The 14,981-nt window shown below is 43.5% G+C and overlaps 1 protein-coding gene across 1 annotated transcript in view; it reads right to left on the reverse strand.

Annotated features, from left to right (window-relative positions):
* ELP5 (elongator acetyltransferase complex subunit 5) overlaps positions 1–14,981 on the reverse strand; it is a 912,344-nt gene that overhangs the window by 52,869 nt on the left and 844,494 nt on the right. Inside the window, exon 6 of the mRNA XM_044076712.1 lies at positions 6,260–6,352. Within this exon, the coding sequence (XP_043932647.1) occupies positions 6,260–6,352 (93 nt within the window). The remainder of the gene's footprint in view (positions 1–6,259; positions 6,353–14,981) is intronic.

Below are 14,981 nucleotides of genomic sequence, written 5' to 3' on the forward strand. Positions count from 1 at the left end.
GTGGCCGCCGCCACCACCATGGCATCTACAGAAACCCCTTTGGACAGGAACTCTTTCCCCGGAGGAGCAGAAAGAAACTTATTGGGCCTTCTGGGCACAGGTTCCACCGAATCAGGATTCTCCCACACCCTTCGACAGATTAAATCCAAGAGCTCGTCGAAGGGAGGAGACACCCAGGAGGCGGAGGGTTGAGCACCAAAGGCCTTGAGGAATACAGACTCCTCCTCGGAGGGGGTTTTGGATGGCCAGTCGCCCCTCTGTCTCAATATCTCCAGGATGTCAGAGAAAGAGATGTCATCAGAGGATGACTTGGGGGACCCCTCTGACTCCACGAGGTCAGTATCAGAAGTGAGAGACTCGTCCTGGGAGTCTATGTGCTTCCTCTTGCACGTCTTCTTTCTGGGGGGGCACACACTCTGTGGGGCTCTCAGAAAGTTCGGGACCGCTCATGGGGGTATCCCCAGACCTTTGGGCTCCGCCATCTAAGGATAGGGGGACGTCAGAGGCTCTAGTCGGGGTGGAAGGGGACGGAATGACTGATCTGGGTGATGTAACTGACAACCTGGCCAGTGCGCTCCGCATGGCCTCGAAGGCCGGTCCAACCCGAATCCGAGGACCGACGGGCCTCCGAGGCCATGACCGGGGTCAGGGTCCCCCGATCCGATGTGCCGAGAGGGAGGCTCGGAACAGACAGGTGTCCCGAAGTATCCCCCTCGGGCCCAACTGAGGAAACCAGAGTGCCAAAGCCTGTGGACTGAGCCGACAGGGCTGGAGCTGTCGGCACTGATAAACCCTTAAGGGGTATTGGTGCCGGCGCAAGAACATCACTCGGAGCAGAGCACTCTGGCTCCGAAGACAAGGAAGTGCTTGGAGGAGGCACCATTGACACAAGCATCGGGACGGGCTTCGGAGCCGACTGGGTCGGAGCAGAGAATAATTTTGCCAGCACCGGCGACTGCAGGAGCCTCTGTACCACCCTATTGACATCCAAATAAGAAAGCCTGGAGGATTTGGAGGACAGGGAGGGAGATTGGGATCTCCTCTCAGGAGAGCCATGCCTAACACTGGGCGACCGGCTCCGAATGGGATCCAGTAAAATAGGAGCCGATGTCGATTCCAGTACTACAGACACCTCCTTTGGCCCCGAGGACAGAGGAGCCGAGGAGGTAGAGTCAAGTTTAGAGAGTTTCTCCAGCAGCTCCGAAGAAACAGACGGAGCCAGAGATCTTTTCTTCGCCTTCGAAGCTTTAGACTTGGATTGAGAACTAGAAGCTGAGTCTAAAGACTCCTCAAACGAAGGTTTCATGAGTCCCTTCAATATTAGTTTATTTTTCTTCTCCTGGAGCACCCTCGGACTGAAGGCATGACAGAAGCTACAAGACTCTTGCAAATGAATTGCTCCTAGGCAATAAACACATACAGAATGTCCATCCGTGATGGACATCTTGTAACTACACTTGGAAAATTTTTTAAAACCGGAAGGTTTATGTTCAAACTACAGATCACTAAATGGCAACCAAAGAACCTCCAAGTAAAATGGTTCTTTGAACTCACAACACACTATACAACAAAGGAGAAAAGCTAAGAACTAGCTTAGCTCAAGTAACCAAAAAACTTAAGTAAATAAACAATACACAGAAGGAGGACTAGGTCCTCTAACTCAAACGGGCCTAGCCCACCGGAACAGTTAGGGACACCAACTACACAAACAAAACTCTGCAACAAGCAACAAAAAAAAAAAATAGCGATTAAAATAGCTTTTGTGGTTGAAAACTAGCAAATTTCTCAAGGGAAATTGAAAAAAGGAGGTACTTAGTCACAGCCAAGCAAGACCACGTCCTAGCTACACGAGCGGCAAACGAGATCTGAGGTTATGGAGCAGTGCGGCATGGGATACCTGCTTGGCCCAGCCAATGAGAGACTTCGAGCTAGTAGAAAAGTTGGCCGAGTCGGAGCCGATATTCGGCTCCGAACCCGCGAGTAAGAATGTAGGCGAGATTGGGCTACATAACATAGACACTTTCAGCCCCAAATTAAGTCATCACCTGGATGACCACAGACTGATTACACCGCCATTAAGTTGTATAGTATCACAGATGTGGATGTTCCAGCACAAAAACACATTATTTATCTATGTACATGCATGTGTGGGCTTTTCTATTACAGATAAGAGCAGTGTAGGGAGTTTCAAAAACATATTACATCAAAATAGCATTTTTTGGGGAAACAAAAATAAAAAAAAATAATTAAGAGTCTGAATTCATGATGCACGGAGATGATACTCTGAATGTGACCAAGATGACTGGGATTGATTAGTGGTTCCCTGTATTGGTGAAGCCAGGTGGGGAGGAGTACAGAGGGGGCATGGCCTGCTCACCTGTTCTGGGGTGGTGTAGTGGGGAGGATTGCACACACCTGGGACCATTTTGGGTATTGTGATTTGCTTGGTTGAGACTTAGCAAAATCATTTCTAATGCTTGGGGGGGGGTTAGGATTGCTTGGATGGAATACCCTCTGCACAAGTGAGGGGACTGCCTCCACAGTCACCCACTGATTGCTTCATCCCTGGTGCTTCATTAGGATATGTAGGGACTAGGGTTTAATGTAACAAAAAAAAAAAAAAAACTACCCTGAGAGGCATATGTAATTTATTGCACTAGTCCAAAGGGCTGGCAAAATGTGAAGCAAAGGACCAGTTATTTCATGTGGACCATGAATCCATAAAATTATGGCAAAGCTGCTATTACAAGTCTAAATACAACAGCAAATGGCAAGGTACTACCTGTGAATGCCATAGCTTTAGATAGCAATACGGCCAGTAATTTCCTAAGAAATAAATTCTTAGTTCAAGTAGCAAATCAGAAGCCTCCCAGTGGCCAAGAATATTTTTTTCTGGAATTATGAAGGGGAAAACTAGCTTAAACCATCCTAAGGTGAAATCTTGGGGCCTTCCTAAGTATGAATGTTCCAAGGTTAAGGTTGCTAACTCAGTTTCAAGGTCTGGGGTACAATTCTAATTTCTTGTCACTTCGGAAAAAAACCCTTAGAGACTTGCATACTCCACAAGTACTCAGGCATTCTCTCACCTTCCACAAAACATGCTGGCTGATGTTCTATTCTAAACCTCCACACAGACATATGAGCAGGTGGGTGTGTCTGTGTGTGCATACATCTGTCTTTATATATATATATATATATATATATATATATATATATATATATATATATATCTATATTCAATTTACTTATTTAACATTTGTTAACCAGGAAAGTCTGACTTGGAACAAAGCCAATTTTCATCAGAGGCCCGAGGAGAAATGCTCCAGACACATGCCTTTGTAACGTGGGAGGAAAACGGAGCACCCGGAGGAAACCCACACGAACAAAGGGAGGACATGCAGACTCCACAAAGAAGGCACCCCAGACAAGAATCGAACCGGTGAACCTCTTGCTGTGAGGTAACAATGCTACCACTGCACCACTGTGCTGTTTTATATACATGTATATAAAAAAAAAAAAAAAAAAGAAGGCATCCATAAGTGGATCAAGTGAGTAGTGCTATATTACTGGAAAGATCAGTTTAAATTATAAATGCTTTTGTAAAATAAAAATGTTAGGACTTCTTCAAACAATCCCCCTCCCCCTCATGCCTGGATGCAGCATTTTACTTTAAGTGCCCCAGAGTACTACTACCCAGGACTGGGACTGCACCACTGGTGGACTGGAGTAAGTATACCATTAAAAAGGTTGAGAGACTACAGTGAGGAATACTTAAAGTATATACCAGCCCACAGTGTAGTAATTATGGGAAGTCAGGATAGGAGTCTTAAGTGGACTAGTTTGAGAAGTTGGTTGAAAATATTCACCCTACTGGATAAGTGCTGCATGTTGCAGTTATGAAAATTCCAAGAAAAAGAAATGACTGTGTACAAAATAAGTTCATCTGTAATAGAATTCACTTTTCTTTTGAGGGGGGGGGGGTGAAGTAATGAAAGGGTGAAATGGAAAAGCTCTGAATAACAGTGTTGAGTCCTAAATTACAAAATTATAAGAGTTTAGAAAAATGTATAAAAAAGTACCCTTAATGAATAATCAAAAAGGCAGAATATGATTTATTATTTAATTTGCTAGCCACACAGCTCCAGAACATTTTATAACATGCCTGCAAAACTAGAAAGTTGATGGGTATGTCAAAAGCCATTGTGTGAAATTCAGCCAATATGATTCACAAAAAAGTGTTCACCACAAACATATTGCACATATTAAACACAAACATATGAAATAGGTGCTAGCATGGATATTGCCACTACTCTGATCAGTGGCAGGGCATTTGGAGAATAAACAGGAATAAATGAGAGGTAGAATGGAATTATAAGTTCCTAGCCACCAAAAACAGCAGTCCACATCAAGTATAAGGCAAGACAACCTATTAGTTACAAAGCAACCAAATGGAATTAATCAGTCAAAGACTATAAAGGACCAAACAGAATCTTAGGGTGGCATTACTTAAAAGTAAAAACATTAAAAGAAAAAAAAGCTTTTTTTGTTTAACCATAAGGTAAGTCCTGCTAGATTAAAATGAACAGCAGCATCAGGTCACTTAGTCTCCCTTTAGGGTAAACACCAGGAAAGCAAATGAATTATAAGAAAATAAATACCCAGACAAGGGCCTCTGACAAATGGGAATACATCTCAACCTCTTAGTGCAAGAAATCTGGACAGTCAAAAATAATGGAGGGACAAAGGCCCAAAAATAGGGACAAATTGTAAATATTGCTCTTCTAAACATGAAACGTTGCTAGAATAACACGTTTTGCATTAGCATGCATTTCCTGAAAGATATGAAGCTTGAAACTCGAATGTCAATTATTTAGTGACTTCAATCCTCAATGACTTGCCAGAAAAACACATTTTTTTGAGGAATGGATGAAAAATATGAGGTTAAAAATCTGGACATAATGCAAAAATCCAGACAGTTGAGATTTTCACAATGCAAATGGGTTAGAATTGGTTCTCTTTCTGACAGTAATGGCACTTGCTGATTTACTGGAGGCAGTTACTGTTTCCTTAAGGGTTTTCATTCTAACTTTTTTTGTTTAATAAGGAAACATTATTTTTTGTTTATAATACACTAGCTTGGGTAGGTAGTGTTGTTTCTGGGGTTGTGGATTCCTGGGTGTGAAATACACAAAGTTAATTTTTTAATACTCTTAATGAATGGGAAATGTAACCTCTGCTTCAATTTTTTTTAATTTCATTTAGCAGTTTTAAATTAAACTAAGGGTAGCTTTGGATTTAGAGAGTTGTTTTATATGGGCTAGGGTGTTCTGTGTATATTAGTGTCTCTTTTTGTGTGCATAGTAGGTACTTCACTTTTTAGTGCTTTACATAAAACAGCAAGTTTAGGGAAATTTCAGTAACTGCAATGCTGCAAAACAGATTTAGGTACTGTTAAATGTGCCAGAAGTGCAAATAAGTGCTGGTGATTCACCAAGAATGTAAATAAAAATTTATCTGCACAATGCACACACAGCAAGAGGTTCTCTGGTTAGATTCTTGGCTGGGGTGTCTTCTGTGTGGAGTCTGCATGTCCTCCCTGTGGTCACATGGGTTTCCAATGGGTGCTGCCGTTTCCTCCCTCATTCCAAACAGATGTAGTAGGTGGACTGGATGCTCTAAATTGGCCGTAGGTGCGTGTGTGTGTGGTATGGATGAATTACTATGGCAGGGCTAGCCACCTGCTGGTGTAAACCTTGGCTTGAGAGGACTGTCATTGTTGAAAGTGACACCCCGACGTGTATCTATCTATCTATCTATATATATATATATATATATATATATATATATATATATATATATATATATATATATGCGTATGTATGGAGAGAGAGAGAAAGAAATGGATATACAAGTCTTGCCCTTGTGGCCTAGCTCATGGCTGAAAAAGATACAAGAAATACTACTGAATTTATGTGGCAAAAATAATGTTACTACAAACTACAGACAGAGAAATGAAGGCTCACTCAACCTCTTTATTTTACCTTTCAATCCCTTGAGGCCCAGATAATATTCTTGGTTCTAGATTTCAGTTAAAGTAAGTGTTACAAGATTAGTTGGTACGAGTATTTTCCCAAACTAAAGACACACCAGGTATGGTATGCTGAAGAGCAGCTCCCAAAAGGTAGCACATGAGACAAAGGTAACAATCAGAAAACAAAAAAAAAGAATTGCTTGTACAATGGTATCTTGGTATTTTTACCTTATCTGTGTCTTCTTCCTGGTAATCTGGTTCCAAGTTATGTTCTCCAAGAAATTTTAGTTCACAGTTCTCAAGGACAGTAAAGTACTCTTCCTGCAGTACAAAAAAAAAAAACAAGATGAAACTGATCTTGTCAGTTGTAGTCTGTATAGTACTCAAACTGCAACTCCAGCATACACAAACACAAGAAATATATCTGAAGAGAAATTAATGCATCCTGAGGAACTGCAAAGATATTTCTGTTAAGGAAGCAACATTTTTTTCTACCTGTACCGGAAGGCTTTCGTTTTTTTCAACATGATTTGTACAAAGAGAAGTTATGGTACACTAGTCAATTACCTTTTGTATATTTTTTCCTTCACAAATATGCACATGATAATTTTTATTACAATACCATATTAAATTCACTAAAAGGTGATATTTGCACTCAAACATTGCTTTATCTTACATATGATTGATACTGCATGTCATAATACACATTATCTTGCTTTACTCTACAGTGTTCACGTTATTCACTGATAAATTATCCAGTTTAGTAAAGAAAGCTCCATATACTACCCTTAAACAATGACGAGTGAAGCAAACTGATTAGTACTAATGACATGAGATACGAGTTATATGGCATTATATACCAGCAAACATGAAGGAGAAGAATGAATTGGTAGCATGTCAACCTCTGGGAGCTTTTATTTTTAAAAACATACTATATGATGAAAAAATAAGTTATGTATTCAACATAACATTATAGGTTCATAGGTTCACACTAGGCTATCTTCCCTGGGGCAATTATAAGCCTAGCCCGATTCTGTATGGCTTACGCCACCCCTTGATTTGAGTATACTGTGCCCTTTTTAAGGTTTAGTTTACTGTGCCTTTGTCTAATAGTGACACGGCAGTAATCCCTGGGACAAACCTACGATCCCCCATCCACCTATCGAGATTCTTCTTGAAGAGATTCAGTGAGGTGCTCTGCCTCACATGAACTGGAATTCTATTCCAGAGCGAAGGGAGCCTCTGGGTTATGAACCTGTACCTCCAGCAAGTTCTATTTATTTCTGTGCTGAGGTTCAAGTCCCTCGAGCATGTGGCTCTAAGGGATTTAGATTTACTGAGGTGGAGCATGTCCATTAATTCTGGATTTGACATAGCTTTGTATGTCAGGCATAGATCGTCTCGAAGTAGGCGGTATGCAACTGAGTAGAGCTGGAGTTTTTTTAACCGAGCAGCATATGGCATCTGTTTGAGACCCTTGATCCTCTTGGTGAGATACTTTTGGGGTCTTTCAAATTGCTGCAGGTGTCGGGTAAGGTACATCCCAAAAGGGGCATTTGTATTCTATGATGGGCCTGATGAGGGATGAATAAAGGGGCACGATTACCTCTCTTAATCTAGATGTGAAACCCTTCGTGATGAGGTGGGCTATGTAGAAGGTCTTTCTAACCACTTTGGCAATGTGGTTTTCAAAGGAGAGATTGCTATCAACTTGGGTCCCCAGGTCCCTAATAACTTTCTCTGTACTTAATGGGTTTCCGCCTATGTGGTAATTTGTGGGCACATAGTTTTTGCCAAAGGGTATGACTATACATTTTTTGGCATTTAGCTTTAAACCATGGTGCTGGCACCAGTTATCTGTCTCTGTGAGACCTTTTTGAAGGATGTTTGTGTCAGCTGGAGAGTTGATTATGGGGCCCAGTTTGCAGTTGTCTGCGAACTTGGTGAGCCATAGTCCTCCCACGCTTGCCTGTACCTCGGAAAAGTATATACCGAACAAGAGTGGTCCCAGGACAGAACCCTGTGGGATGCCACTTGTGACCGGTTTTGAGTCTGACATGGCTCCAGCAACTCTCACTCTGTGGGTTCTGTCTTTGAGCCAGTTTGCGACCCATCTTGTGACATAGGGGTTTATATTTAAGCTGGATAGCTTATCTATGATGCCCGAGTGGGGTATTGTGTCAAATGCCTTTTCAAGGTCCAGATAGGCTGTGTGGACTACCTTCCCTTCATCTATGGCTTTGGTGACTGTTTCAAAGAAGTCAACCAGGTTCAAAAGGCAGGATCTGCCCTTGACAAAGCCGAACTGGCTAGGATCTAGTGTCTGTAGGTCCCCGATGTCTTTGTTTATGAGCTCCATGATGATCCTCTCCATAGCCTTGCAGACTAAGCTAGTCAGGCATGTTTGTTGCCCATAATCTCGCCTTAATTCTTGATGGTTGGGTTTGGAACAGAGCATCGGTTCTGAATCAGCCGCATACTAAAGCTCGAGAGCTTTCACTGGCTCGAGGCTACCTCCTATCCCAAGATACCTAGCGACTGTTACCCAGATCTCGTTTGACAGAACTAATCACTAGACTATGCAACCCAATACAACAACTCCAACTGATCCTCTGCCTATAATTCTTAAGGCATGAAGGGAATCAGGAAATTTACAGCCCATTTCAGAAAAATTCCTCTCGATCCTTCAGGAAGGGGGAAGGAGGGGTGAGATGCAAGAATGACGGTGATATTATGGGGAACAAACATGGAACATTATGGTGAGTACATAACTTTTTTATGTTATGTTGTCCTATCTCGCCTTCATTCTTGATGGTTGGGACAGCGTCCCCAGCACCTTCCTTCTTGGGTGACTCAAGGGAATAAACTCTTCAGAACAGTGGAACCAAAGGAGGCCCTGTTCCGGGAGGCCGCATCTACTTTGTAATGAGTGATAAAGGTATGAGGGTTAACCCATGTAGCCGCAGCACATATTGAATCCAAAGGGAGCCTAACTTGAAAGGCAGTGGATGTCGACATAGCTCTAGTTGAATCCCCTCTAATTTTTCCCAGCAGCTCTTTATTCTGAGAGTTATAGACATACATAATGGTGTCTGTAAGCCATTTTGATAAGATGACTTTTGAAACTGAAGTTCCTTTTCTGTTTTTTGAAAATGAAACAAACAAACGGTCAGATTTTCTAAACTCCTTTGTCCTATGTAAGTAAAAATGTAACTGCCTACGTACATCCAATTGGTGAAGCATGTATTCTGCCTTGTTGCCATGACTGGAGAAAAATACGGGTAAGCTCAATAGACTGATTTAAATTGGCCTCAGAACAAACTTTTGGCAGAAAAGAAGGATTTGCACTAAGAGAGAGACTGTCTTTGTGAAAAATCAGATAGGGAGGACAGATAGACAAGTGTGTGCAGTTCTGAAATCCTCCTAGCGGAAGTAATGGCTGTTAAAAAGATTGTCTTCCAAGATAAGAACTTTAGTGGACAAGAGGAGGCTGGTTCGAATGGAGGGAGGATTAAAGAAGATAACACCAAATTGAGGTCCCAAGGAAGTGGTTGTTCTCTTATGGGCGGTCTTAAAAGGAATGTACCCCTCAGAAAAGCTTTGCATAATCTGTGGGACATTATATTGGATTCCATGTCTCCTACATGGCAGTTTGATATGGCAGCCAGTTGTACTCGTACCGTGGCTGCCGCTGCACCCCGATTAAATGTTTCTGTTAAAAATTCCAGGATTGCAGATATAGGGGCTGTAAAGGGGTCTATATGTTTTTTGTCAGCCCAACAAGAAAATCTCTTCCATTTGCTTGGATACAGTTTAATAGTTGTATTCTTGTGTGACGAAACTATAATGTGTCACACTGCCGGGGATAGTTCTGGAAGCCTGGCTAAGATAGGAAGTGGAGTAACCAAGCTGTCAGCTTGAGGATTTGAATAGAGGGGTGGAACGTTCCTGACCGATGAATCAGAAGATCCGGCACTGGGTCCAGGATCCAAAGCTCCTCCTGAAGATGGGGCCATAGAAAGGGGAACAATATCTGACGAGGCCAGTAAAAAGCAATGTGAATTAGCCTATGACTCAACGATCTGGCTTTCTGGAGGACCTTTGGTATTAATGGAAATGGGGGAAAGCATACAGAAGTCCCGGGGGCCAATCGTGAACAAGTGCATCTCTTGGTGACTCCCCCGGAGGGGGAACTAGGGCAAAGCAGCTGCTGCATTTAGAGTTGATAGATGTGGCAAAGTGGTCACAGCAAGGCTGGCCCCACTTGTGAAAACTTTGGTTTGCAATTTCCTGATTCAGGGACCACTCGTGAGGCATAAGAATTGCCCTGCTTAATCTGTCTGCTATCATGCTGGATTTCTCGGGGATGTGCATTGCAGTCAGAAAACACCGAAAATAAATTGCCCATTGCCATATCTCTGAGCCTCTTGACAGAGGGGGTAGGGTCTGGTTCCACCTTGTTTGTTGATGTACCACACCACGGACATATTGTCTGTTTGTATTGGAATCATACCTGTTGGAAGAGAGCTCTGGAATGCTTGCAATACTGGAAGCACTGCCATCATCTCTAGGACACTGATGTGCAAGTGGTATTCATGTTCTTGCCAAGTCCCTTGGACAGTCTGTCCCAGATAATGTCCCCTACCCTATCTGGGAAGCGTCCGTGGTCACTGTAGCTACAAGGTTGAGGAGAACAAAAGGTCTGCTATTGTTACCTGTGTGGACTGAAGCCATCATCGTAGGTCCCTCTTGCAAGTGTTCGTAATGAGACTCTTGTGTGACATGGGCAACTCCTGCATGGACCACTGAAAAAAGAGTGGCCACTGTAGTATTCTCATGTGTAGATGCGCTAGTGGGAATAATGCTATTGCAGCTGCCATTGAACCCAGAACCTTTAGGACAAATTTTGCCTGCACTTTTTCCTTCATGAGCAATATTGATACCTGATGGCGTTTGCATTCTTTCATGAGGCAGTTTTGCAACCATGTCTTTTGTGTTTAAATCTGCGCCTATAAAGGTAATATGTTGTGATGGCAACAAGGCAGATTTTTCAAAATTTATGGTAATGCCCAGCTCTGAGCAGAGATGAATGGTGGTGTCTCCTGCCCTGGTTAGTAGATGCTCAGTGCTGGAGATTAGGAGCCAGTCATCCTAGATGCCTCAGGTGAGCCGTAACTACTGTCATGCATTTGGTAAACACTCTGGGGGCTGTAGTGAGACCAAAGGGCAGAGCTCTGAATTAGTAATGACTGGCTCCCAGCCAGAAGCGTAAAAATCTTCTGGATCGCCTGTCCATCTTTATATGGTAGTATGCATCCTGAAGATCTATGGATCACATCCCATTGTCTTGTTCCCGAAAAGGGATTATAGACTGCAGTGTTACCATCCGGAACTTTGTTTTCTTTACCGACTTGTTCAGTCTGCTGAGATCCAAAACTGGTCTCCAGTCCCCTGTCATTTTTGGAACTAAAAAGAACCTTGAGTAAATTACGGATCCGATTTGGTCTGCTGGGACTTCCTGGATGACTCTTTTTCTTAACAACCTTTGAATTTCTACGGTTGCTTGAGCCCTTTGACTGGGTGGTATTGTCTGAGATAGACTTTGGTGGAAGGGAGAAAGGAATGTTGTATTCCCTGGATATGATCGACCGTACCCATTTGTCTTGAGTGATGTCCAGACAGGCATTTGGGTACAGTGATAATCTCCCCCTACTGCCTCCAGAGGTGGACAGGCAGGCCTCCTTTCAGGAGTGCTGGAAGGGCCTACCAGAGAACGTATCTCTGTCGCCCTGATTCTGCGGACCCCCTCTGTCGCGAGGATGGCATCTTCTGTTATTTCCCCCTCTGCCCCTGTAGGAAAATTCATCACAAGCGTCTGGCAAAACTCCTTTGGATTTCCGGAACCACATTTTTCTGTCCTTTGGGATATGGTCTGGTAGGGACAGTAAAACATACTCCCACTGCAGACACAGCCTTGACATCTTGTTCGCTCCTGGTAAGTGTCTCTTTTACTTTTGGCCTGAACAAAGACGAGCCATCAAAAGGGGTGTCAATAAAGGAAGACTTGAAGGGTTCAGCAAACTCACAAAGACGTATCCAGGAATGTCTCCTCAGAACTATTCCTGTGCCTGCTGCCCGGCTCGCTCCATTGGCCGCATAAGAAATGAGGCGTATGGAGGAGTTTGTTATCGAGGTTAAGGTCGCAAGCTGAGAGCTTATCTTGTCAGGTACCCCCCAGCTGCAGCACCTTGGAGGGTATCTCTTAGCTCCTTGAGGAGATCCCTCTGAAGACGAGTAAAGTGGGATAAATAATTCAGTGACCTACAGGTAAAGGCCGCTGAAGAGAACATATGCTTCCCGTATCTGTCCATTGTTCAAGACTCCTTATTCAGCAGATGGACAGATGAAAAACCTTCGGCTAGTTCCTTCTTGGTGCTACCGCCACCACCATAGCATCTACTGGGACACCTTTAGTTGGAAATTGTTTGTCCTCCAGGGGTGTAATAAATTTGTTGGGCCTCCCCGGAACTGGTTCCACCAACTCTGGAGAGCCCCACGCCTTTCGACTAACTACACCCAGGAGCTGGTCAAAAGGCAGAGACACCCAAAAGGTGGAGGACTGAGAACCAAATGCCTCCAGATATACCGACTTATCTTCAGAAGGGGAGAGGTTCTTCCAGCCACCTCTCTGTTTCAGGATCTCTAAGATGTCTGAAAAGGAGACATCCTCACAGGGTGACAGTGGGGACCCTTCTGAATCCTTTAAGTCAGTATCCGATGTGACAGACTCAACGGGAGTCTGTGTGTTTCCTCTTACAGGTTCTCTTATGAAGGACTTCAGAAGTCTTTCAGAAGAGAGGGTCTCACCCATTGGGGCATCCAGGGGTACTGGTTCTCTACACTGCGGTTGGAGGGATGGTGTAGTGGTTGACACTGGCCCTTTTGGGGGAAGAGTAACTGGAGCTGAGGGTGGAGCAGTCTCTGAGGAAAGCACACTACTCATCACTTTGAAGGCACCATGATCCTGGGCCGAGACAGCCTCCGGCTCTGAGGAAAGTACAGTTGTGTACACCTACCATAAATGTAGATGTTTGAGTGTCCTCACTGTTGCAGTCATAAATGTAGGGTGTTCCTGCCGGCAGGCAGCCCGAGGTCGGCCAGAATTTCAAAGTCTGGGTCCGGCGTCGGCTGTACCAGCAAGTACCCTGACATCAGAACGCAGAGGTATAAAGCTGACAGCCGACGCCATCTTCTCCAGCCTTTCTTGCCCCAGATGTAAGAAGCCCCCAAAAAAACCAAAAGGTGTCCAAAAAGGAACACAAATACACCACAAAAGAAGTGGAAGAGAAAACAAGCAAAAATAAGAGGGGACTGGTGGGAGGGAAACACCAACTGCAACAGTGAAGACACTCGAACATCTACATTTATGGTAGGTGTACACAACTGTACTATGTTCTTCGTGTTTCACTGTTGCAGTCATAACTGTAGGGTAGAATCCCAAAGCTGTGAATGAGGGAGGAGGTTATGCAGAAGAAGGGGCAGCTAGAAGACCCTGCAAAACAGCAGAGGCAAAGCCTGCCCTAGACTTAGAATACAAAGGGAGATTATAGTGCTTAGAAAAAGTATGCACTGAACTCCAAGTGGCAGTTTCCAAAATGTCCTTGGTAGGAACTCCTCTGAGAAAAGCTGCTGAAGTGGCAGCTGCTCTAGTAGAATGACTTCTAACAGTACCTGGAATCTGTTTCCCATAGTGAGAGTAACAAAACCTTATTCCATGAGCAATCCATTTGGAAATAGTTTGTTTAGAAATAGCCTTACCTAGAGAACTGGAGGCATAAGAGATAAGCAATTGATCAGATTTTCTGAAATCTTTAAGTTTTGTCCGGGTAAAATCGTAGTTGCCTGTGTACGTCCAATGAATGTAAGATCCTTTCCCCTTTATTTTGAGGATTTGGAAAGAAAGTAGGAAGGTGAATAGTCTGATTTAGAGCCACTTTAGAAATCACCTTAGGCATAAATGTAGGATTGGTCCTCAAGGAAACTCTGTCTTGGTGGAAGATATGGTTCCACAGCCATGAGAGCTTGCAACTCTGAAACCCTTCTGGCAGAAGTCAATGCCAATAAGATAGCTGTCTTCCAGGATAAGAACTTGATATCCGAAGCCGCAGCAGGCTCAAAAGGAGGCAAAGTAAGTTTCTCCAAGACATAATTAAGATCCCAAGCAGGAACAGGAGGAGTTCTGGGAGGTCTTAAATTCTTAGCTCCTCTCAAAAATTGTCTCACCATCTGGTGAGAAAAAATGGGAGGATCAGTGTTAAAATGAGCCGAGATAGCAGAAGCATGAATTTTGATGGAGGAAAAGGAAAGGCCTTTAAGCAAAAGGTCTGAGAGGTAAAGTAAAATGGAGGAAATATTAGGCAAAAGAGGATCAGAACCTCGATCCTGCATCCAAATACAAAATCTTTTCCATTTTGAAGCATAAGATTTTCTAGTGTTAGGCCGCCTAGCTTCTAAAAGAACATCCAAAACTTGTTTGGGAAGAGAAGGAATCAAAGGCCCTTGTAGAGCCAAGCTGCCAGGCATAGAGTCTTGATTTGAGAGTGTAGCATCTGACCCTGATGCTGGGACAGAAGAGAAGGGATCAGAGGAAGAATCCAAGGAGGTTCCAAGAATAGGTGTTTTAAAGTTGGATACCAAAACTGCCAAGGCCAATTTGGAGCTATCAAAATGATAGTCTTGGGTTTGTCCTGTTTTATTTTCAGTAACACCCGAGGCAGAAGAGGAAGAGGAGGGAAGGCATATCCCGAAAGATTCCTCCAATGACAGGGCATCCACTTTCCAAGCTGTTTTGTGGAAGGACCTGGTGCAAAAGAGAGGCAACTGATGATTGAGATGGGATGCAAACAGATCTATCTGAGGACAACCCCAAACTGCAGTGATCCTGCTGAAT

Source organism: Protopterus annectens, chromosome 7.part0, assembly GCF_019279795.1.
Source record: "Protopterus annectens isolate FY-2018-M chromosome 7.part0, PAN1.0, whole genome shotgun sequence".
NCBI classification, from domain to species: domain Eukaryota; kingdom Metazoa; phylum Chordata; order Ceratodontiformes; family Protopteridae; genus Protopterus; species Protopterus annectens.